General features: G+C 53.2%; 1 protein-coding gene and 1 pseudogene across 2 annotated transcripts; one reads left to right on the plus strand and one right to left on the minus strand.

Moving 5' to 3' along the window:
• Nucleotides 1-7,273: 7,273 nt before the first annotated feature.
• Nucleotides 7,274-12,058, minus strand: LOC129481588 (uncharacterized; annotated as a pseudogene).
• Nucleotides 11,821-15,619, plus strand: CHAC1 (ChaC glutathione specific gamma-glutamylcyclotransferase 1). Of its 2 annotated transcripts, XM_055278789.2 has the most exons (4): nucleotides 11,959-12,639; nucleotides 13,055-13,090; nucleotides 14,484-14,525; nucleotides 14,661-15,619. In XM_055278789.2, the coding sequence occupies exons 1-4, from the start codon at nucleotides 12,283-12,285 to the stop codon at nucleotides 14,883-14,885; spliced, it is 660 nt and encodes a 219-aa protein (XP_055134764.1). In that variant the 5' UTR covers nucleotides 11,959-12,282; the 3' UTR covers nucleotides 14,886-15,619. The 2 variants fall into 2 exon arrangements, with proteins under 2 accessions (XP_055134763.1, XP_055134764.1); XM_055278788.2 differs by having other exon boundaries at nucleotides 11,821-12,639; nucleotides 14,484-15,619.
• Nucleotides 15,620-21,162: the final 5,543 nt, after the last annotated feature.

Below are 21,162 nucleotides of genomic sequence, written 5' to 3' on the forward strand. Positions count from 1 at the left end.
TTTGCATGGGTATTTCACCAGGGAATTCAGAGTTTAGTAGTTCCTTAACAGCCTGGAGCCAGTGCCCTGCCTGGAGAATCAATTTGACCCCACAATTTGACCCCACGGTGACCTGAGGACAGCTGCTTTTCCAGGGCCCCTTGGCTGGTAGAGTCAGGGAGGGGTTGGGCAGAAGGAGAAATGACTTTATTCTGCTTGCTCAGCCAGGGTTCCCTCTCCTGCCTCACGGCCAGGGTCAGCCTGGTCAGGAGGTAGGGAAAAAAGGACAGTGCTTCCCACCTCTCCCATCCCAGGCTAGAAAAGGCCGCCAGACTAAATCAAGGTGGTGTGGATGCTCCATCTCTTGACTGGGACCCACAAAGCTCTCCGCAGGTCCCCTCGCCGCAGGTCTCCCAGCCTCTCCCCCTGGATCCACAGGATCAGCGGCCCCAGCCCTCCGCCCCACGTGGTCTGCTGCATTCCGGGAAGGGGGTGGAAGTGATTCACTGGGGGAACTGTGACTGTCCCTTCCTCGGGCGGGGATGCGCCTGCGAGGTCCCAGCGGCCTCCCCTGGGCGGCTGCGCCCTCCTTCGCGCCCAGGGCGCCCCGAGCCCTGCGCAGCGGCGGAGGGGGCAGGTGCGCCTGCCCGCCCGGGTCAGCCCTCCACCTGCCGCCGCCGTGCCCCGCAGCTCCCGCGGCTCCCCGCCCCCCGCTCTCTTTGTTACAGCCCGACTTCCTGTTTGCGGCAGCCGACCCGGCTCACTTCCCGGGCCGGGAAGCCGCCGAAGGCCGCGAGCTTCTCGGAGGTTCCCCCGCCCGCTCGGCTCCGCCTCCTGCTTCCCCAATATCGCCCGGGCCGCGGCCGCGGGAAGAGGAGCCGCGGGCGGGCAGGCGGGCTGGACTGCGTGGCCCCCGCCGCCCGGCACTAGAGGCGCTGCGCGGCCGTCGGGGCTGCGCGCGGGAGGGGCCGTCGACCCCGGGAGGCTCTCTGGGGCCGCCCTTCTCCGTCCCGGGCCGATGGGACGAAGGCGGCAGGGGGCGGCCAGACGCCCGAGCTCCCTCCGGGCTCCGAGCCCCTAAGCCGAACGGGCAAACTGGGGAGAACCCAGTGCGGGGCTTTCCCCCAAATATCCTCACAGTGTCCAGGGGAACAGGCCCTTTCCCCTGCCCCCGCCGTCGCAGCAGCCAGTCCCCCTCGCCACCCAACAGGCCTCCGGCCATCCTGGTCCAGAGACATCCTCAAGGGAAGGGAATGGCCTCGAGCAGGGCCGGACACCGGTCTGAGTTATGGGGCTGGAGCTCCCTTCCAGCGCCACCCCTCATTGCCGGGTGCTCTAGGACAAAGTCCACCTACTTCATTCCTTCAACACTGATTAGCATTGGAGGCAGGACTTGCTGTCTGCCCAGGGCCGCTAACTATCTAGCTGCTTATCCTTAACCTCTCTGCGGGTAATGCCTGTTAGGCATTGCTAGGGGGGTTGAAATGAGGATGTATGGAAGCGTTTGTGAGCAGTGTTGTAACCTCTGCTGGTGGGTTAATCCTCCTCACGCATCTCTAAGTGAGCCACTTTCTGGAGCTCCCACTGCCCCTGCCCACATCAGCGGGGTGGGACCTAGGGAGGTTGGGGTCTATCAGGATAGTCCCAATGTTAGCAGCGGCCAGTCCGTGGGGGTCAGCAACCTCAGTTCTTGCCTCCTCAGAAGAAAGAATTCCACCAAGGGGCATAAGGCAGAAGGAGAGACTGAGGCAAGTTTTAGAGCAGGAGTGAAAGTTTATTACAAAGTATTAGAGCAGAAACAAAAGGAAGTAAAGTACACTTGGAAGAAGGTCAAGTGGGCGACTTGAGAGATTCAAGTGCGCGTTTGACCTCTGACTTGGGGTTTTCTATGTTGGCGTGCTTCCGGAGCCTTGCATCCCTTCTCCCTGCTTCTTCCCTGAGGATGGGCGGTCCGCATGCCTGAGGCCTGCCAACTCTTGGGAGGGGTCGCGTGTGCAGTGTGCTTACTGGAGTTGTGCACATGCTCACCTGAGGCATTTTTCCCTCACTACTCGAGCATTGCTAGAGGAAGGTCAGATACCAGTTGAGCTCCGCCATTTTGCCTCCTAGTGTACTCGCTTGAGCCCACTTGCGCACCTCCTGAGATCTTATCGGGAAGCTGCTGATCAGTTTCCTGTATTCCTCTCTATTCAGAGACTGCCTTTCCCTGGTGCGGGCTGCAACAATTGTTATTTTAGAGAGACAGGGTAACAACCAACTGACCATCACCTGATGGTTGCCTGAGATTCCTGGTGGGGGTCGAGGGCCCTCTCCTGTGCTGCTCATGCCTGTCTACCTACTGTGACACCAGCAGTGGCCCTAGGACCAAGCAAGGCAGCTGAGATCACAGGTTTCCGTCACCATCACTTCCATATGCTCCTGCCTTCCAGGAGCATCACTAATCTAGGTCAACCTCCTCTGATATAGGCAGGGGTAGAAGGGAGGCCCTTGCTGTGGGAAGGGGCAGCAGGACCCCCAAGTCCTTAAGAGTCACCTTCCCTTTGGAGATCTGCCACAAGTGACTTTTTGCCACCTTTCCCTGGCCTCTGGGGCATGGTACCCCTTAACACTCTGGTCAAGAGTGGGCTCAGCTTATTTTCTTCATCCCCAAAGTTTCTCTGACACCAGGACGCAGGGCCCAAGAAGCCAAGTGAGTCTACAGCCAGACCCTCATGATGGTAACCAGCATCACAGGAATCCGGATTTAGCAACAGGTCGGCTCTGGCCCAGAAGCGCCCTGTGTCATGGCACCCCCTGCAGGGCAGAGCCACAGCCCTGCCAGGCATGGCTAGCCTGTCTGTCTCTAGTGACCCCTCCTCCTGGTGAGGCTTGGGGTTTTGCACACCGACACTGGCCATTTGACTTGTTGAAGGATTGCTGTCCTTTTCCCACAGTGGCAGGTGTTGGGGCAAGGCTCATGGTACTAAGCCCAGTCTGTTCAGTTTCATTCCCCTACCAGCAACTCCCTTCCTCAGCGCTTCCTTTTCTGTCTCTCTGGTGGAAGAGATCTGAAAGGCCCTGGACATTCTCCATTCTATTAGCAGTGGGCCCTGGGGAAGAAGGGATCCCAGCTGCTCTCATTCATTGAAAGGGCTTCACAGCCTTGGCTGCCTGTGGGCTGCGGAATCTACAGCACCACCCAGGCCCCTTGTGAGCACCCTGACTTCTCCACAATGCTGGTTTTCTGAGGCTTCTCTTCTAGAGCCAGGTCCCACCACACCACAGCATTTCCATGAGATCTCAGGCTCACCCCAACCCTGTGGATCTCCTCTCTTTACAGCCCTGTCACCCCACTGAAATGCTCCCCACTACAGCTTCTCCTCAGCCCTGCAATGGGTTGCTTCCTGTCCCCATAAATTGTACTTTTCTCTCTCCTTGGAATTGGGAGCACCACCCACCAGTCCTCTGTTGGAACCCCAGCTTCTTTCCTTCCAGGTAGATGAGGACTGAGCTCTGGATAAGTGGAACACTGGCCACCCCAGAGGTGCCTGTTCAGCTGGACCTCTCCACCTCCCTGGAGGCTAGAAAATGGGCAGGAAGCCAGGTTTTTCCGCCATCCCAGGCACCCTTTTGCTAGGATATGAGTGAATCTTTACAGTCCCTGCTTTCATGGACCAAGCGCCAAGCAGCCTTCCCCCCTTGGCCCTGGGTTTGGCTGGTACGCCCTGCAGAACAGCTGCCTGGGACTGTCTCTCCCTCTTCTGAGGTGGACCGTATGCAGGGATCCACTACTCCATCTGCCCCTCCTTTGGCCAGAATGTCGGTGGGACCTAGGTCCTCTTTGCACAAGACCTGAAGACCTACAGACACACTTACCTCTCAGAGGTCCGTGGGAGGTATGGTTCCTCGTAGATGGTGGATTATTTACTAATTTATTTATTTTAGCACCTTCACCCCATGCATACACAGAAAATCTCTCTTGGCTCAAGCAACTGTTTGTTCTGTCAATAGGATGTTTGTTCTGCTAATAGTGTGCTTGGGTAAGACCATTACCCATTCTGTCTTTTAGAAACATGCCTTGGCTGGGCATGATGGCCCACACCTATAATCCCAGCACTTTGGGAGGCCAAGGCAGGTGGATCGCTTGAGCCCAGGAGTTCAAGACCAGCCTGGGCAACATGGGGAGACCCCGTCTCTACAAAAATACAAAACAATTAGCCGGGTGTTGTGGGATGCACCTGTAGTCCCAGCTAATCGGTAGGCTGAGGTGAGAGGATTGCTTGAGCCTGGGAGGCGGAGGCTGCAGTGAGCTGAGATTGTGCCATTGCACTCCAGCCTGGGTGACAGAGCTAGATCCTGTCTCAAAAACAAACAAAAACAATTAGCTGGGCATAGTGGTGCATACCTGCAAGTCTCAGCCACTCGGGAGGCTGAAGTGGGAGGATCGCTTCAACCCAGGAGGTCAAGGCTGCAGTAAGCCATGATCGTGCCACTACACTCCTGCGTGGGGGACAGAGTGAGACCCTGTGTCAAACAAACAAAAAAACACAGCCGGGTGCAGTGGCTCACACCTGTAATCCCATCACTTTGGGAGGCCAAGGTGGACAGATCGCTTGAGCTCAGGAGTTTGAGACCAGCCTGGGAAACATGACAAAACCCAGTCTCTAACAACAACAACAGTAAAAATTAGCGGGATAGTGGCACGTGCCTGTAGTCCCAGCTACTCAGGAGGCTGAGATGGGAGAATCACTTGAGCCCAGGAGGTCGAGGCTGCAGTGAGCCGAGATTGAGACACTTCACTTGCCTGGATGACACAGCAAGACCCTGTCTCAAAACACCCCACATTTCTTTGGCACCCTACTTGCCAGAACAATCTGTGAATTGCATGGCGAGGATGGAGAGTGAGATAGCTGGAGATTTCCTCTACTGATCCTAAAATGCTTACCTAGATCACTCCCTCCTGACCCACTTTGTTCTTCTGAGCTATTTCAGAATGAGAGGTTCACTTATGGCTCTGCCCTGGATGAAACGGAAAGTGAAATTGTCTGAAGTAAAGACAATAAGAAGTCAACATTTTTTGAGTGTTCCTATGTGACAGGTACTGCCTACGGTATTATTTCTTTCAATCCTTTTCAGACCCTGCAAGGTCAATGCTATTACTTATTCCCTCTTTACAGTTGAGAAAACCAAGAACTAAAGACACCATCCACGCCTAGGGTCACTCAGCTGGTACATGGTGGAGCCGAGCTCAAATCTGAGCAAGCTGAACTTAGAGGCAATGTCTGGGAAGGCTTTTCTTTTCTTCTTCTTTTTTTTTCTGATCACAGAGAGACCACATTTTTTAAATTGACGACTGAATCTCTACGTACATACAGTTTTGCCCAAATTATAAGTGGCTCAACAATTATATTAATGATGCAAACTCATGAACGTTTACATAAAACTGCTGCTTGAGGTTTTGGTGCATTTTTTTTCCTCTGGTTTTTTTTTGTTTTTGTTTTTGTTTTTGTTTTTTTTGAGATTGAGTCTCGCTCTGTCACCCAGGCTGGAGTGCAATGGCATGATCTTGGCTCACTGCAACCTCCGCCTCCCAGGTTCAAGTGATTCTCCTGCCTCAGCCTCCTGAGTAGCTAGCTGGGATTACAGGCATGTGCAACCATGCCCAGCTAATTTTTGTGTTTTTAGTAGTGATGGGATTTCAACATCTTGGCCAGGCTGGTCTCGAACTCCTGACCTCAGGTGATCCGCCTGCCTTCGCCTCCCAAAGTGCTGAGAAGACAGGTGTGAGCCACCATACCCGGCGGTTTCAGTGCATTTTTGTGCCAGCTACTTTAGTAGGTAAAACAAAAATAATGGAACTCAGCTATTTGAATCCATGAGAACCACCTTTCAAAATAAGCATGCGGAAAGTGTATGCATAGTAGAGTTTTAAGAAAAGATCTCCATGTTCTCTTTCACAATTAGGACCACATTCCAAAAGCATAATTCTAGGTTGCTACAATGTCTTCTCTGCTACAAACCATTGTTTCAAAGGTTAAAGAAACAAGAAAGTAACTCACATAAAAGGGTTTTTAAATATTTTTCCTATTCAAAATAAAATAAAAATATATGATCTCCATAAAATTTTATTTATATGTGTATATATACATATGTATATGTGTGTGTGTGTATATATATATATATACACACATATATGTATATATTATTTATTTATTTATTTTGAGATGGAGTCTCACTCTGTTGCCCAGGCTGGAGTACAGTAGAGTGGTCTCAGCTCATTGCAACCTCTGCCACCATGCCTGGCTAATTTTTGTTTTTTGTATTTTTTAGTAGAGACAGGGTTTCACCATGTTGGCCAGGCTGGTCTCAAACTCCTGGCTTCAAGTGATCCACCCAGAGTGCTGGGATGACAGGCGTGAGCCACCGCTCCCAGCTGATCTCCATAAAATTATAAAGAAATTATATCAAAATGTCGACCAGACAAGCCAGACCATTTGCCTTCACTGATTGCCTTGGAGGGCAGAGCACAGGTGTCATCTACAAGGAAGGGGAGATGGGGGTAGAGTCCCTGCTCTCCCTGAGCCTGTGGAGTGGGGGTGGACAGGAGCCCTTTGGCTTCCCTGGGGTTTTGCTTCCTTGTGTACAGAATTGAGAGAGGTGGGCTAGATGGCTTTTAAGAGACCCCTCAACTAAAAGTCAGCTTGAGATCCCATCTTTGAGCAGACATATAGGGTGGCAAAAGAAATGGATTAAAAAACAGATGGATGAAGTCTTTCTCACCTTTTCATACCATCATTCAGAACTATTCTGTACTACAGTTCAAGGAAATCTTTGCCCGGTACTATTAAGGGGTACACAGTAAGGCATCTGACAATGAAATTTTTGATAAAAAAGAAAAAACAACAACAAAAAGAAAGTTTTGATAAAAACGTAAACAGGCTATGTTAAGTTTGGGTGGAAAAACAACCCACCACCATGTTACTACCAGCAGTCAGGACGTCCTGTCCCTGAATTGTAGGAGTCCCCAATCTGGTTGGGAGAAATGCCGAGGGAGATGCATGTTCAGGCCATCCAACAGAGACCCATTGAGTGCACACCGCTCAGGACATGGAGAAACAGGGGCCCAGGAAGACAACTTTAATGAAACTGGTTCTAAAACAAAGGATGCAAGAGAGTTAAATGGTCCAAAGAGAGTGATGGCTTCTCATTTTCTGTCCCTTACAGAGACTACAAATATCATTTCTTCTGGAATCTAACACATTTCCAAAATGCATCACTTATATTTTTCTCACAAGGCAGGCACACATTAAGCATGTAACAATCATATGATTTATTTGTGAGCCCCAGGGCTTCCAGGAACTTTCCCAGAGCTTATGGTCAGAGGCATCCTGAGATGTCAAATAGTAAAGCTTTCTCCACGGCCACACGTTCCTTTGATGTTTGGGTTATTGAACACAAACTCACTGGATAATTTGTCTTCAGCATGGTCTATTTCTGTTCCTAAAAGTGTTAGTTGTGCTTTCTTTTCGATGAACACTCTGACTCCATCTTGAATAACTTCTTCATTGAAATCTCCTTTGTCTTCGTTTATTCTAGACTATAAGAAAGGTCATTACAGGCCCTGGTTCAGACACCAACTCTTACACCTAATGCTCAGGCTTATCTTGAAGAAGTTATTTTATCTTGTTTACTGCTGAAGGTGTCAGGCTGTGGGTGGCCCTCGTGGGCTGCAGCTCCCTCTTGCTCACAGTCCGGACAGTCCTCCGGACTAAGGAAGCCGACCTCTTTGTTGTCTGGGTGCCCAGGTGCTTCAGGCTGGAGCTCGGCCGCCTCACCCTCTTTCTTTGGACACAGCAGGCCCATTGATGCCACAAGCTCCGGCACACGGTGCACTTAGGCCTCTGGGAAGGTTTTTCATCCTTCAGAAATCAGCAGCTTTATAAGGCAACTTCATCCTTTAGCATATGAATTAGCATCATTCCCTAGCTCCTAAAACAGATTTCCCCTGTTTCAGATAAACATGCTGACCAGGAGGTGATGCCAAACTCTGGTAAGAGAAGAGAGAAGGAACAGATCCTCAGGAGATGAGAGGTAGCCACCCGGAAGGGAACAATAAGGAAACGTTAATTTGGGAAAGATCTAAAAAAGGAAACCACCACGTGTACATCATGTGCGATTCTGCAAGGTGGAGGTGATGCCTGGGCCCATCGCCTCCCACGAACTGGCACCTCTGTGGGCATGACATTGGCGGCCCCCTCCTGCAGGGCGTTAGAAGGAAAGACAGGAAGGGTTTGCAGTTGAAGTTACAGAGAGGAACCAGCTAAGTGAGTGGTTTGCTGCCTGGGAGTGTCCTGCTGGGAGGAAAAGGGACAGATGTTGGCAAGAATAAGCAAGGAATGGGAACAGGCAAGACGTGTTCCCAGGAAGGCGTTGCAGATTCCCTGGGTCAGCTTCTGTGGAGATTCCTATTTTGAGGGTCGAGGTTGAGCTTGTGTTATGCGGGACATGGGATATAGCCCTGGCCTTTTCCAAGCAACAGTCTCACTTATTCTACCTATATTTGTGGAGGATCTTCCACATACCTGGCTTGTGTTGGTTCTTTCGGGCCTTCAACAATGAACCACGCTCTGGGGAAGCGCTCAGGTGAGTGAGAGGCAGGACGCAAATGATTCCCAGCAAGGAGGCTCTGGAGCTGGCCCAGCTCCTTCAGACCCAGGCTCCACTACTTTCTGCTACTTCACCAACAGGATTTACCTAGCCTTCCTGCATGCTCATCTGTGAAATGATATTTGCCTCACAAAGTAGTGAAGAAATGTGTAATTAGAATGGATGATGTAAAGGCATTTAGCAAATTGCCTGGCACATGGTATGCACGTAATAAATGAGCGTTTCTGTTGTAAGCACGAGTTGGAAGGGACAGATAAGTAAACTGCAGTGGCGTAAAGTGTTGTGGGAGCACAGAGGAGGGAGTGTCTGACTCTGCCAGGAGCAAGATCAGGTTATTGAGGACATTGCCAAAAGAGTTATGAAACACTGGAACTTTGGTCAGGGTGGGAGGAGGTCTGAGAACGGGCATCATGAAAGTGTTCCCTAAATGTTTCAGGTATGCTATCCATCCCTCTCCCACCAGAAAACCACCAATGACTCTTTAAAAGTAACTTTTTTTTAGAGAGGATCTTGCTCTGTTGCCCAGGTTAGAGAGCAGTGGCACAATCATGGCTCACTGCAGCCTCGACCTCCTGGGCTCAAGCAACCCTCCTGCCTCAGTCTCCTGAGTAGCTGGGACTACAGGTGCATGTTGCTAAGCCCGGCTAATTTTTAAAAATTTTTTTGTAGAGATGAGGTTTCATTATGTTTCCCAGGCTGGTCTCAAACTCCTGAGCTCAAGTGATCCTCCTGCTTGGCATCCCAAAGTGCTGAGATTACAGGTGTGAACCACCACGCCCAGCAAAAGTTAACTTATTATTATTTAAAAATTACTTATCATAAAACTTGGAAAATAGAGGAAAGAATTGCTCACAATCCCAACACACTAGTATTTGCTGCCTCCCTATCTTTATTGTTACTGTTTTTAAGTTTTAATCATAGTACATGTGAAAATTTATATTTTGCATTTTTGCCTTAATATGCAATCATACACATTTTTACTACTTTTTTTTGTTTGTTTGTTTGTTTCCCGAGACGAAGTCTTGCTCTGTTGCCCAGGCTGGACTGCAGTGGTGCGATCTTGGCTCACTGCAACCTCTGCCTCCTGGGTTGAAGCAATTCATCTGCCTCAGCCTCCCGAGTAACTGGGATTTCAGGCACCCGCCACCACGCCCGGCTAATTTTTTTTGTATTTTTAGTAGGGACGGGGTTTCACCATGTTGCCCGGGCTGGTCTCGAACTCCTGAGCTCAGGCAGTCTGCCCACCTTGGCCTCCCATAGTGCTAAGATTACAGGCGTGAGCCACTGCACCCGGCCCAACAGACGTAATTGTTTCTAATGTCTGCACAAATTTAATGAACTATATCATATTTGTGTAACTAATTATCTATTCCTGGGTATTTAGGTTGTTTTCTTTGTGTTTGTGTGTGTGTGTGTGCATTTTTCTATCATGTGAATGGTAAATTGACATAACTTCCTTAAACATTTAGCTAATTTTGGATATTTAAGTAGTTTTTTCCTCTTTTGTTTTTGCTATAATATGTAATGGTCGGGCGTGGTGGCTCACGCCTGTAATCTCAGCACTTTGGGAGGCTGAGGTGGGTGGATCACAAAGTCAGGAGTTTGAGATCAGCCTGGCCAATATGGCGAAACCCCGTGTCTACTAAGAATACAAAAATTATCCGGGCGTGGTGGCAGGTGCCTGCAGTCTCAGCTACTTGGGAGGCTGAGGCAGGAGAATCGCTTGAACCTGGGATGCAGAGGTTGCAGTGAGCCGAGATTGTACCACTGCACTCCAGCCTGGGCAACAGAGAGAGACTCCGCCTCAAAAAAAAAAAAAAAAAAAAAGTAACAATGCATTGAAAATCTTCAGGCATATGGCTTTTCTCGTATTTTTAATAATTTCCTGAAGGAGTATTGGGTCAAAGGGCAGGGATATTTTATGATTCTTGATTTGTATCACCAAGCTGCTTTCTCAATGGGTTGTTTGTGCCAATTCAGATACTTCAGCAATGTGTGGATACCAGTTTCCCACTTCCCGGACTACAACCCACAGCTGGTGAGCGGAGAAGAGGACATTCTTCTAAGAAGCTACGAGCAAAGGAGGTGCTCACATGAACTAAAGGGGACAGGATAGAAGAGAAGAGGGAGAGTGAATGTGGGAAATGGAGAGAAAGCGAAAAAGAAAGGAATAACCAGAAAGGACCATTTGCCAGTATTTTTTTTTTTTTTTTTTCCTGATTGGAAAAGGAATTCATGCTCCTTGTAAAAATCCAGACTTTTTCACTATTGTTTAAGTTTGATACTGAAAGTCCTCCTCTGGTGCCAGCTTCTGCTAACCGTTTAGGTATATTCTTCCAGATTATTTCTTACACGAATACTTTTTATTTTTAAAGAAATAGCTTTGCACTATACACACTGTTGTGCAACTTTCCCACTTATATCTGCGACACGTTCGGAATGAATATGTGAAGTGTGCAGATCACGTTTACTTTAAATATTGAATTAGCATCGAATGAGAAGCCATGTTGCACATTTCCCCTGCCAGCCATCTCCTGGCCAGTTTGGAGAGAAGGCCTTCAGCTGCCTCTGTTTCCCTTTTACAGTCAGCGACATCCCCTGAGGGCAGTCACTTGCTGCGTAGGGAGTCCAACCCCAGGCGGCCTGTGGACTCAGCTGGGAGGCCAGAAGCCGAGGGAGACCAGTTAGCTGGCCATGGTTTTGTGGGGGCCTCACTGGGCCCTCCTTGCCCGCTGCTCCAGGAACCTTGTGCCTATGGATTAATCATTGCTGCAAAATCTTACGTCCAGGAAGAACTAAACCCATCGCCTTGGGGGCAAGACTAGCCTGGGTTTTGCATCTTTATAGCCTTTCTCCGCAGGTGCAGCCACCACCGCCAAAGTGACTGCCGGTCGGTCCAAGCGCTCTAACAGGCTCTTCCCCGAGCCTACCTGGGCTCGAGGGGTCCCACACCTGGTCCGGGGCGTAGCCCTCATGTGAGGCCTGCAAGCTCCGGGCGCCTGGCCTACCTAACTCAGCCCCGCAGTCTCTGCAGATCCCCCTGCAGCCCCCATGGCCCAGTTTCTCCATTTGCTCACACTGGCCAACGGCATGAGGCACTTGAGCGGAATGCGAACGGCGCCTCCGACAGCTTTCCCGCAGTGCATGATCTCAGGAGGGGCCCCAGAGACGGAAGTTTACGACACCCAGAGCGCTCCTTCTGGACGTGCCCTGGACTCGACTTGGGACTGAGTCTGTGCCGCCTAGGCTGGCAGGGACTCGGCCAGGTGCACGAGCGGCAAGGCTGGGCAGACACCGCCTGGGACTCGCTCGCCGTACCTCCAAGGGGTCCAGGCCATGAGGGGGCGGCTGGGGAGACGCCTGGTGCCCGCCCTGTGCCCGGCGGGTGCCCCCTGCCCGCCGCCTGACGCAATCCGAGGCGCCCTTGCTGCATGCCGGCGCTGGAGAAACCTCCCCTGCCGTTGCATCACTCCTGCCAGGTTTGCCACAGAGGTGGAGCTGAACCAATCAGCGGGCGCGCTGGGCCCGGGGCGCGGTTAAGTGAGAAGCAGAATCCGAAGTTGATTGGCCAAAAGGGGATTTGCCCCACCCCAATCACCGCGGCAGCTGGCCGCGGTGGGCGTGGTCTCCCGGCAAGAGGGTTTAAAGGGCGCCTCCATGGGGGGCGCTCAGCTGGAGCGACCGAGCGGTGCCAGGCCAGGTGTGTGCGTCCGTCGGTCTTTCCGTGCCCACGCCGGAGACCAGCCCCGGAGGCCGCCTGGGCCTATCCCTGTGCCCGGCACCATGAAGCAGGAGTCTGCAGCCCCGAACACCCCGCCCGCCTCGCAGTCCCCTACGCCGTCCGCTCAGTTCCCCCGAAACGACGGCGACCCTCAAGCACTGTGGATTTTCGGGTACGGCTCCCTGGTGTGGAGGCCCGACTTCGCCTACAGCGACAGCCGTGTGGGCTTCGTGCGCGGCTACAGCCGCCGTTTCTGGCAGGGAGATACCTTCCATCGGGGCAGCGACAAGATGGTGAGCATCCAACCGTGCCCAGGGGAGTGAGGGGGTTGGGGGCGGGATACTGGGCGCCAGTGCCCTGGAATGTCAGGGGCTCTCTGGGCCAATAGAAAGAAATGTGTAAACCTGTGTCTGGGGTTTGTGGCATATTTAAATGTATGTGCCCAGTGCATCACTGTGATGGCTGGAGTCTGTGAACCTGTGGATCCCTGGGTTGATCACCAGCTGGGACCACTGACATCTGTCAGTGTTTCTGGATGTTTCTCCTACATCTGTGCATCGCTCCCCCACCTTCCCCTGCATGAATAGGACTCAGCATGCAGAGCAGGGCACTTGGAGGCCCGGGTCAGCGGGATTGATAAAGGTTTCCTTGCTGATGGCAGAGCTGATTTCTAACTTGTCTATTTCAAAATCTTTCTTCTCTCCCTAGCCTGGCCGTGTGGTGACGCTCCTTGAAGATCATGAGGTAAGTGCCTGAATCAGGAAGGGGACCCTGGCCCAGTGTGAAGGGGGACCGGCAGATAGAGCTCATAGGCTCTTGGCTGCAGGCTAGCTCTGTCTGATGCTTCTCTGGCAGAGTAGAAACGTGTTCTAGCTCAGTGCTTCTCACCAAATCACATGAGGATCTTGTTAAAATGCAGATCTTAGTTCAGTAGCATGACAGTGGGTCCTGAGACACAGCATTCCTAACAAGCTTACAGGTGATGCCACCACATCCTGGACCACACTTTGGGGAGGAATCCTGTTCTCCCTGGTACTAGACCACTTTTTCAACTGTTTTGTCGTTGTTGCTTTGTTTTGTTTTGTTTTGTTTGTTTGTTTTTGAGACAGAGTCTCGCTCTGTTGCCCGGGCTGGAGTGCAGTGATGCAATCTTGGCTCACTGCAACCTCTGCCTTCCAGGTTCAAGCGATTCTCCCACCTCAGCCTCCCGAGTAGCTGGGATTACAGGCATGCGCCACCACACTCAGCTAATTTTTGTATTTTTTTTTATTATTTTTTTTATTTTATTTTTTGAGACGGAGTCTCGCACTGTCACCCAGGCTGGAGTGCAGTGGCGCGATCTCGGCTCACTGCAAGCTCCGCCTCCTGGGTTCCGCCATTCTCCTGCCTCAGCCTCTCCAAGTAGCTGGGACTACAGGCGCCCGCCACCACGCCTGGCTAATTTTTTGTATTTTTAGTAGAGACGGGGTTTCACCGTGGTCTCGATCTCCTGACCTCGTGATCCGCCCGCCTCGGCCTCCCAAAGTGTAATTTTTGTATTTTTAGTAGAGACAGAGTTTCACCATATTGGCCAGGCTGTTCTGGAACTCCTGACCTCAAGTGATCTGCCCGCCCTCAGCCTCCCAAAGTGCTAGGATTACAGGCGTGAGCTACTGCACCTGGCCTCAACTATTCTTTTTTTTTTTTTTTTTTTTAAGAAGGAGTCTTGCCCTTGTCACCCAGGCTAAAGTCACTGCAACCTCCACCTCCTGGGTTCAAACGATTCTACTGCCTCACCCTCCCGAGTAGCTGGGATTACAGGCATATGCCACCATGCCTGGCTAATTTTTGTATTTTTAGTAGAGGCAGGGTTTCACCTTGTTGGCCAGGCTGGTCTCAAACACCTGACCTGAAGTGATCCACCTGCCTTGGCCTCCCAAAGTGTTGGGATTACAAGCATGAGCCACCACACCTGGCCTTTCAACTGTTGTTAACAAAGAGAGAACAAGGGCTTGCGGTACTGCCACCAGGTGGCTCATCAGCCGACCACAGCCTCCCTTATAGAGCACAGTCCTGGGTGGGGGTGGCATATTAGGATAGGAGAGGCAGCAGCAAGGAGCTGTCATGACTGACCCCGGGTGTCCCTATTTCTTCCCAGGGCTGCACTTGGGGCGTGGCATACCAAGTGCAAGGGGAGCAGGTAAGCGAGGCCCTGAAGTACCTGAATGTGCGAGAGGCAGTGCTTGGAGGCTACGATACCAAGCAGGTCACCTTCTATCCCCAAGATGCTCCTGACCAACCACTGAAGGCATTGGCCTATGTGGCCACCCCACAGAACCCTGGTTACCTGGGCCCTGCACCTGAAGAGGCCATTGCCACGCAGATCCTGGCCTGCCGGGGCTTCTCCGGCCACAACCTTGAATACTTGCTGCGTCTGGCAGACTTCATGCAGCTCTGTGGGCCTCAGGCGCAGGACGAGCACCTGGCAGCCATCGTGGACGCTGTGGGCACCATGTTGCCCTGCTTCTGCCCCACCGAGCAGGCTCTGGCGCTGGTGTGAGGGGCTGAGCCCCTGCAGGGAGTGCTCATGTGGACATCAGTGCCAGACACCCACTCCAGTGCACAAGACAGACTTGCGACTGCTTGAGCCCACTGAGCAGACATGGTGGGTGGCTGGAGGCTTCTCTTTCTCAGCCCCTGCCTGTCTGCCAGCCTTCAGCTCTCCTGCTTGACACTGACTTACTACTTGAAACTTTATTTATTGCACCATGTTGGTGTGGTGGGCAGGCGGAGGGCCTGCCCTGGACACGGGGGCCCTGCTGAGCAGTGGCCCCATCCTGGAACTTGATCAGATTCCCCCCAGTGCTGCTGCTAACCCCACACCACCCAGGCCTCCACCTCCCCAGGGAGTCTCCAAGAGCCTCGATCCTCTGCTTACGCAGCCCAGCCATCCATAGCCCTGGGAATTCCACCTGCCAAGGATCCCAGCAGGCTGGATGAGGGATAGTAGGGCATGAGGAGAAGGAGCCCTGTAAGGACTGAGGCCCCGGCCAGCCCTTCTCCTCCACCAGTTCCCCAGAGCAGAGCTGGAGCTGATGCCTGGACACAGCTGCTGAGCCTGGCCTGGGCCTCTTACCCACTTGGTTGTTTCCTTGTCCCTCTGTCTGTCTATCTACTTGTCTGTCTGGGCCACTCCTGCCTGTGTGTTGGTCTATTCCTGGGAAGCTCATCACTACGGGCCCTGGCAACCTTCCCAGTCTGTCCCATACTGTTATCCATAAAACTATCTCTTTATCTGTGCTGTGCTGGAATGTGGTTCTTTCTCAGATGGGGGTTTGGGGCAAGCGAGGTGGTGATGCCCTGGAAGGCTCCTAAGAGGGGAAAATGCTCCCTCTTCCTCTCCTTCCCTCTCTCCCAGGGACGGGCAGCTGGGCAGGCAGAATTAGCAGGTGACATCACTCTCATGGGTACAGTTCATGCCTTACGCATGCAAATAGTGCCCCCTGAGTTGTGCAGAATTCAGCTCATGCTCTACTTGGCAGCCCTGTGAGCAGTGTCCTTGCCACCAACCTGGACTCTGTCTCATCCTGCCCAGCTGCCCCAAGAAGGCTGGCAGGCTTGGAGCTCAGACCAGCTCTTCCTCCAGCTGCAGGGCCAGCGGTTGCCTCTTCCTAACAGCTAGGCCAGAACCCTGGTGTCCTGCTAAAGGAGCATGTAGGTTAGGGTAGGGTGATGACAACTTTTAAGGCAAGGCTGATGGCAGGGACCTGTAGCCTGGAGGACCTGGTGTCCCTTTTACTTTCAGAGTCTGAGTGCTCACTGTTGCCTCCGGGGGTGTGGTGTTGCCTGTGCCTTCCCCATTACCATCATCTGCCCCGGTTCACCCACACTGGAATGCGGGCCCCAAGTTTACCCCCTGCCTGTCCCCATATGTTCTTCTTGTCTAGCCCTTGGGGACAAATCACAGCTCCAGGATCTCAGCCTGGGCCTGAGCTCCTCTTCAGGAGTGGCCTCTTAGTGCTACTCAACCCCTGGACTTGCAGAATGGGGCAGAGCCAAAATGACAGGCTTTAGCAGCAGAAGAGCTTGAGGCCAAGGGCTGGGTGTGGTGGCTCATGCCTGTAGTTCCAGTAATTTGGGACGCCAAGGGCTGGGTGTGGTGGCTCATGCCTGTAATCCCAGTACTTCTTTGGGAGGCCAAGGTGGGAGAATCACTCGAGCCCAGGAATTGGAGACCAGCCTGGACAACACAGTGAGACCCCATCTCTATAAAAAATACAAAGGAAATTAAAAAAAAAAAGTGCCTTGAGAGTCCAACCCAGCCTCCTCCTCATTGCCCAGTCACTTCGGAAAAAGCTTTCAGCCCTCTGGGCACGAGTTCACTGTGAGGGAACGATGCCGTGGGATGATGTATGGGGCAGGCTGGTTGGTATGTTTTGCTGCTGTTCTTGTGGCTGGTGTCCTGGATTGGTCTGGGTGTCTCCGGCAGGGTCAACTCCGATCGAGTTGGGCAGCCGTTGTGGCTGGGGAGGGTGCCATGCCTGGGCCGTGTGCTCATGTCTTGGCGGCCTTGTGTCTTGGCCATTGATGGGAAGAGTGTGGAGTCCAGCCAGGTTCTTCTGGGAGCCTGGTGAGGGCAACACAAAAGGAGGAGGCAGCAGGTGGCAGGGAGCCCTGGGCAGCTGCCTCCTACGTTTCCTGGGCCTCTTGCCAGACAGCCAGAGCAGAGCCCTGCTCCATCCTGGGAGCTGATGGTGGGGAGGGCTGCTTGCCAGCTGCACGTAGGGGGCTCGCATCCATCAAGCCATTCAATCAGCAAGTATTTCCTTAAGCTCCCACTGTGTGCCACGCACCATTGCAGGCACTGGGGATACAGCGGTAAAGAACTCCTCCTCCTCAAGGAACTTGGAGTCTAGAAACTGATGGTGACCATTCAGCGTGGAATGGGAGGAGAAGGGGGCCTTGAGAACCCAGAAAGGGCTTCTGACTTGAGCAGGGCAGTCAGGGAGGGCCTTCTTGGCTTTCTCGGAGAGGGAACCTGAGAAGGGGCCTCTGAGGGACAGAGAGTAAGGGAACAGCACATGCCTGAGAGGAGGCAAACTCAGACCAGCTGGAACAGAGCAGCCCGGACAGGAGACACGAGCCAGACAGGTGGCAGAACTGCTGGCCTGGTGAATTGTGCTGTGCCGTGCTGCGGGGTGGCATTCCTCCTGGGTCAATGGGGGCCTCTGGTGGATTCTGAGCAGGGCAGAGATGTGCTTAAGAGAGAACATTGGCTGAAGTCAGATTGGAGGAGAGAGGCCAGAGAGAGCTGAAGGGTTCCCAAGCCGAGGTGTGCCAGTGGGAATGGAGAGTGGAGGGATTGCAGAATCGTTTAGTGGTGAGGTTGATAGCATTTGGTGGCTGGTTTGGTGAGCAGAGTGAAAGGAGGGTAGAGACAGTAGGGCTGGGGCTCCTGGGACAGTGGCAGATCTGGAAAGAGTCAGGGGGAGATAGCCTTGCATTTAAGTTAGGGGTGCCTGTGCGGGGAGGAGTGACTTCCACGGGGGTGTTCAGGGCAGCTGGATATGTTGGTGTGGGAGTCAGGAGAGAAAGCTGGGCTGGAGTTAGAGACTTGGGAACCATACATGTGGAGACAGGGCTTAAAGCCCTGGTAGGGGAGGAGAGGAGAACAGGGCCGGGCCAGGCCCTGAGGACCCCATCCGCGGTGGTCTGAGCAAAGCAAGAAGAGGTGTCGGGAACAAGCGCTGGAGAGGTAGGCGGAGAACGAGGAGAGGGCAGGGTGAGGAGAGCCAGGGTGGAAGGTGTCTCCAGGAGGTGCACAACATGGTCATGTTGCCAAGATGGCCAAGATGTCAAGAGAAACGAGGACGGAAGAGTGTCCACTGGATGAAATGCCAGGGAGGTCCCTTGTGGCTTCAGTGAGAGCAATTTCAGGAACAGTATGGGAAGCCACAAGGCAGGGCTGAGGAGCCAGTGGGAGGGGAAGCTGCTTTCAGGAAACATGGTTGCTAAGAAGAGAGAGAAACAGGGATAACTGAGGGCACAGGCGGGTCTCAGGACCCCTTCACAAATGAAAAATTGTAGAGGACCCCAAGAGCTTTTGTTTATGTCGGATATAGTTATTAACATTTACTGTAGTAGTGTGGTGGCTCACGCCTGTAATCCCAGCACTTTGGGAGGCCAAAGGCGGGCAGATCACTTGAGGTCAGGAGTTCAAGATCAGCCTGGACAACATGGTGAAACCCGGTCTCTACTAAAAAATTCAAAAATTAGCCAGGCGTGGTGGTGGGCACCTGTAGTACCAGCTACTTGGGAGGCTGAGGCAGGAGAATCACTTGAACCCAGGAGGTGGAGGTTGCAGTGAGCCAAGATCGCGCCACTGCACTCCAGCCTAGGCGACAGAGCAAGATTCCATCTTAAAAAACAAACAAACAAACAAAAAGTTTTCTGATTGTTTCTTTTCCTCTTTAGTTGGGAAAGACTTGAGCAGGGTGATGTTTAGGTGCCCTGCCTTAGGCCGCAGCATTAGGGAATTTCAGAGTTAGCAGGGGCTGCAGAATCATCCCATCTGTGCCTCTAGGGCATGCTCCTGGAGAGCCAGGAGTTGGTGGGAAGGATCAGCCAATCCATTGCTTTTTATTGAATCTACAACAGCCCAGGCCCCTTGGCCTCCCACTGCCGTGGGCAGCAGACAAACAACCACCCCCGCACCTGGCCTGGGAAGGGTAACGGGAGCTCAGGGGTGGGCAAGGCTGGCTGGCTCTGGGGGCCTTAGAGAAGCGGTAGAAATCCAGGGGGTAGAAGGGGCATTCCCGCAAAGGAGAAAGGGCCACGCTGAGTGGCTGACGCTCTGGGGTGCTGGGGAGGAGGCAGGAAGCTGCTCTGGGGTCCGATGGTGGAGGAAGTGTTAGACGTTCTCTTTTAGAGAAGTTGACTTCTGTAGTGATGCTTGTGTTTTTTTCACGTTTTCCTTCCCACCGCAGGGTCTCTTGTTTGTTTTGTTCTTTTTCTTTGTTTTGTCTGTTTTAAGGTAGACTAGTGTCTTGTTCAGGCCCGGAGGCTTGTGCTTGTAGCCAGAGAAAGATGGGTTGCCGGTGCAAGACGTGGTGGGAGTCTGCTGAGATGTTCCGGGCAGGTGTTGGTGAGGCCTGGAGGAAAGGCAGGAGCTGGGACGGCGGTGGATCTGCCTCCTGGCAGCCCACTGGAAATCGAGGCAAGAAGGAGGGAGGAGACTGGGGATCCCGGGATTTTGCCAAGAGGGTGGGGTCTCTCATCAACAGGGGCCAGGGACCGTGCAGGAGGATGTAGCCTTCGTGTACCTTTCTAGGGCTGGTGGGGGTCTCTCCAGGTTGTCCCCCACTGGGCTACAGGAAGGACTGCATTCCTCTGGGGCCTGTCATGCCCTTGAAGAGGGAAATGTCAGTTGGAGAAGCAGAAGGTGTGGGAAGAAGGACCACAAATGGGGGAGACTCCCCCGTTCCCCAGGCCTGGATCTGAAGAGGGATCGGATGCTCCAGGGCCGAGGCCAGGGGAGGGGAGGCAGTGATCACAGGGCGTGTCCCAGATAGCCCGAGTGTGAGCAGAGGGCCCTGCCGCTCTCTGAGGGTAGGGCGACTGTGGACCCCAGCATGGCCAGGTCAGCCCTAGTTTACTCTGTTGTTCTGGAGTAATTATGACTTTGACTTTGGAAAGTGTCTCAGTTTGGACACTAAATTACATGGTGGCTGTAGAGAACTGGGACACAGCAGGGTCACTTTATTAGTGGAGCTGGTGGCTGTCAGACGGGCTTGGCCAAAGCCTGCAGGAGCCTGTCCTCTACCCTTCACCACCAGCCCAGCGGCTGGGGACCGGCTTAGGTCACAAAGCCCGGGGTGGCAGTCAGGGAGGGCCACTGTCCTCTATCTTTCCTCTTGCTGCCTGTGGAGAGTTCCCTGCAGGCCTGTCCTTCCTCCTCAGCCTGCCCTGACCTCACCCTTGCCCCAGGCATTTCCTTGGGCGTGAGGAGAGCTGGACATGCCCTGAAGGCTCAGCCAGGTCCTCAGCCCTTCCTGGTGGCACCATCTTTACCCCAGGGAACTCCCGGGGTATTTTCCGCGCCCCTGCCCCGCCCCACCGCCCTAGCTGATCCTTCCTGCCTCTCCTCCTTCACCTGGGACTCTGTGCTGTGCACTCCTGGCTCTAACCCCCTGTGCCTCTGTTCCTCCGCCTGGCACTGCCGTCCCCATTTTGGCTCCATCCTGGGTCCTGCCCCTTGCCAGGACCATCCACTTCCCAGGAAGCTTCAGCCCTGGGGTGCCCATGCCCACAAGCCCACCCCAACCCTGACACTCACCTCCCAGCTGAGCCAGGAACCTGGGGCCAAGCTCCCTCCTCAACCTTCAAAATTTCTGCCCATCTCACCTGCCCTGAGGATTTGCGGTGCCTGCCCTACTTCCACCACCCTCACCGCACTCTTTCCCCGGGCTAGCGTCATGACGTCCAAACGCATCTACCATCCCGTTCTGTGCCCTGTATATTCATTTTCCACATAATTTAAAATGCAGGTCTGGCCAGGCCCCCTCCACATGGACAACCTGGGCCCTGCTCTCCACAGACCCCAGCCACCTGCGACCCCTTCTGCCTCATGCTACCTGTGACCATTCAGCCTTTTCTCCTACTGCTGTCCCGACCGAGATGCCCCTCCAACCAGCGTGCCCACCCTCTCACACCCCTCAGCACCCGCCCTGGCTTCACGCGGCCGCCTGGTACCCTCTCTGCCACCCCTGCCACCTCTGCCCAGATCTGTTCCGTGCCCAGCACATGTTATTGGCTTGATCTACTTACAGGTCTGTCCT

This window comes from Symphalangus syndactylus, chromosome 5 (assembly GCF_028878055.3).
Source record: "Symphalangus syndactylus isolate Jambi chromosome 5, NHGRI_mSymSyn1-v2.1_pri, whole genome shotgun sequence".
Taxonomy (NCBI): Eukaryota; Metazoa; Chordata; class Mammalia; order Primates; family Hylobatidae; genus Symphalangus; species Symphalangus syndactylus.

What these genes read in the sequence shown, in the direction of transcription:
- CHAC1 (XM_055278788.2), top strand. Translation starts at nt 12,283, where the DNA reads ATGGGGGGCGCTCAGCTGGAGCGACCGAGCGGTGCCAGGCCAGGTGTG. An exon ending in ATCGGGGCAGCGACAAGATG is followed by an intron (nt 12,640 to 13,054) that starts GTGAGCATCCAA and finishes TTCTCTCCCTAG; the next exon opens with CCTGGCCGTGTGGTGACGCT. An exon ending in CGCTCCTTGAAGATCATGAG is followed by an intron (nt 13,091 to 14,483) that starts GTAAGTGCCTGA and finishes ATTTCTTCCCAG; the next exon opens with GGCTGCACTTGGGGCGTGGC.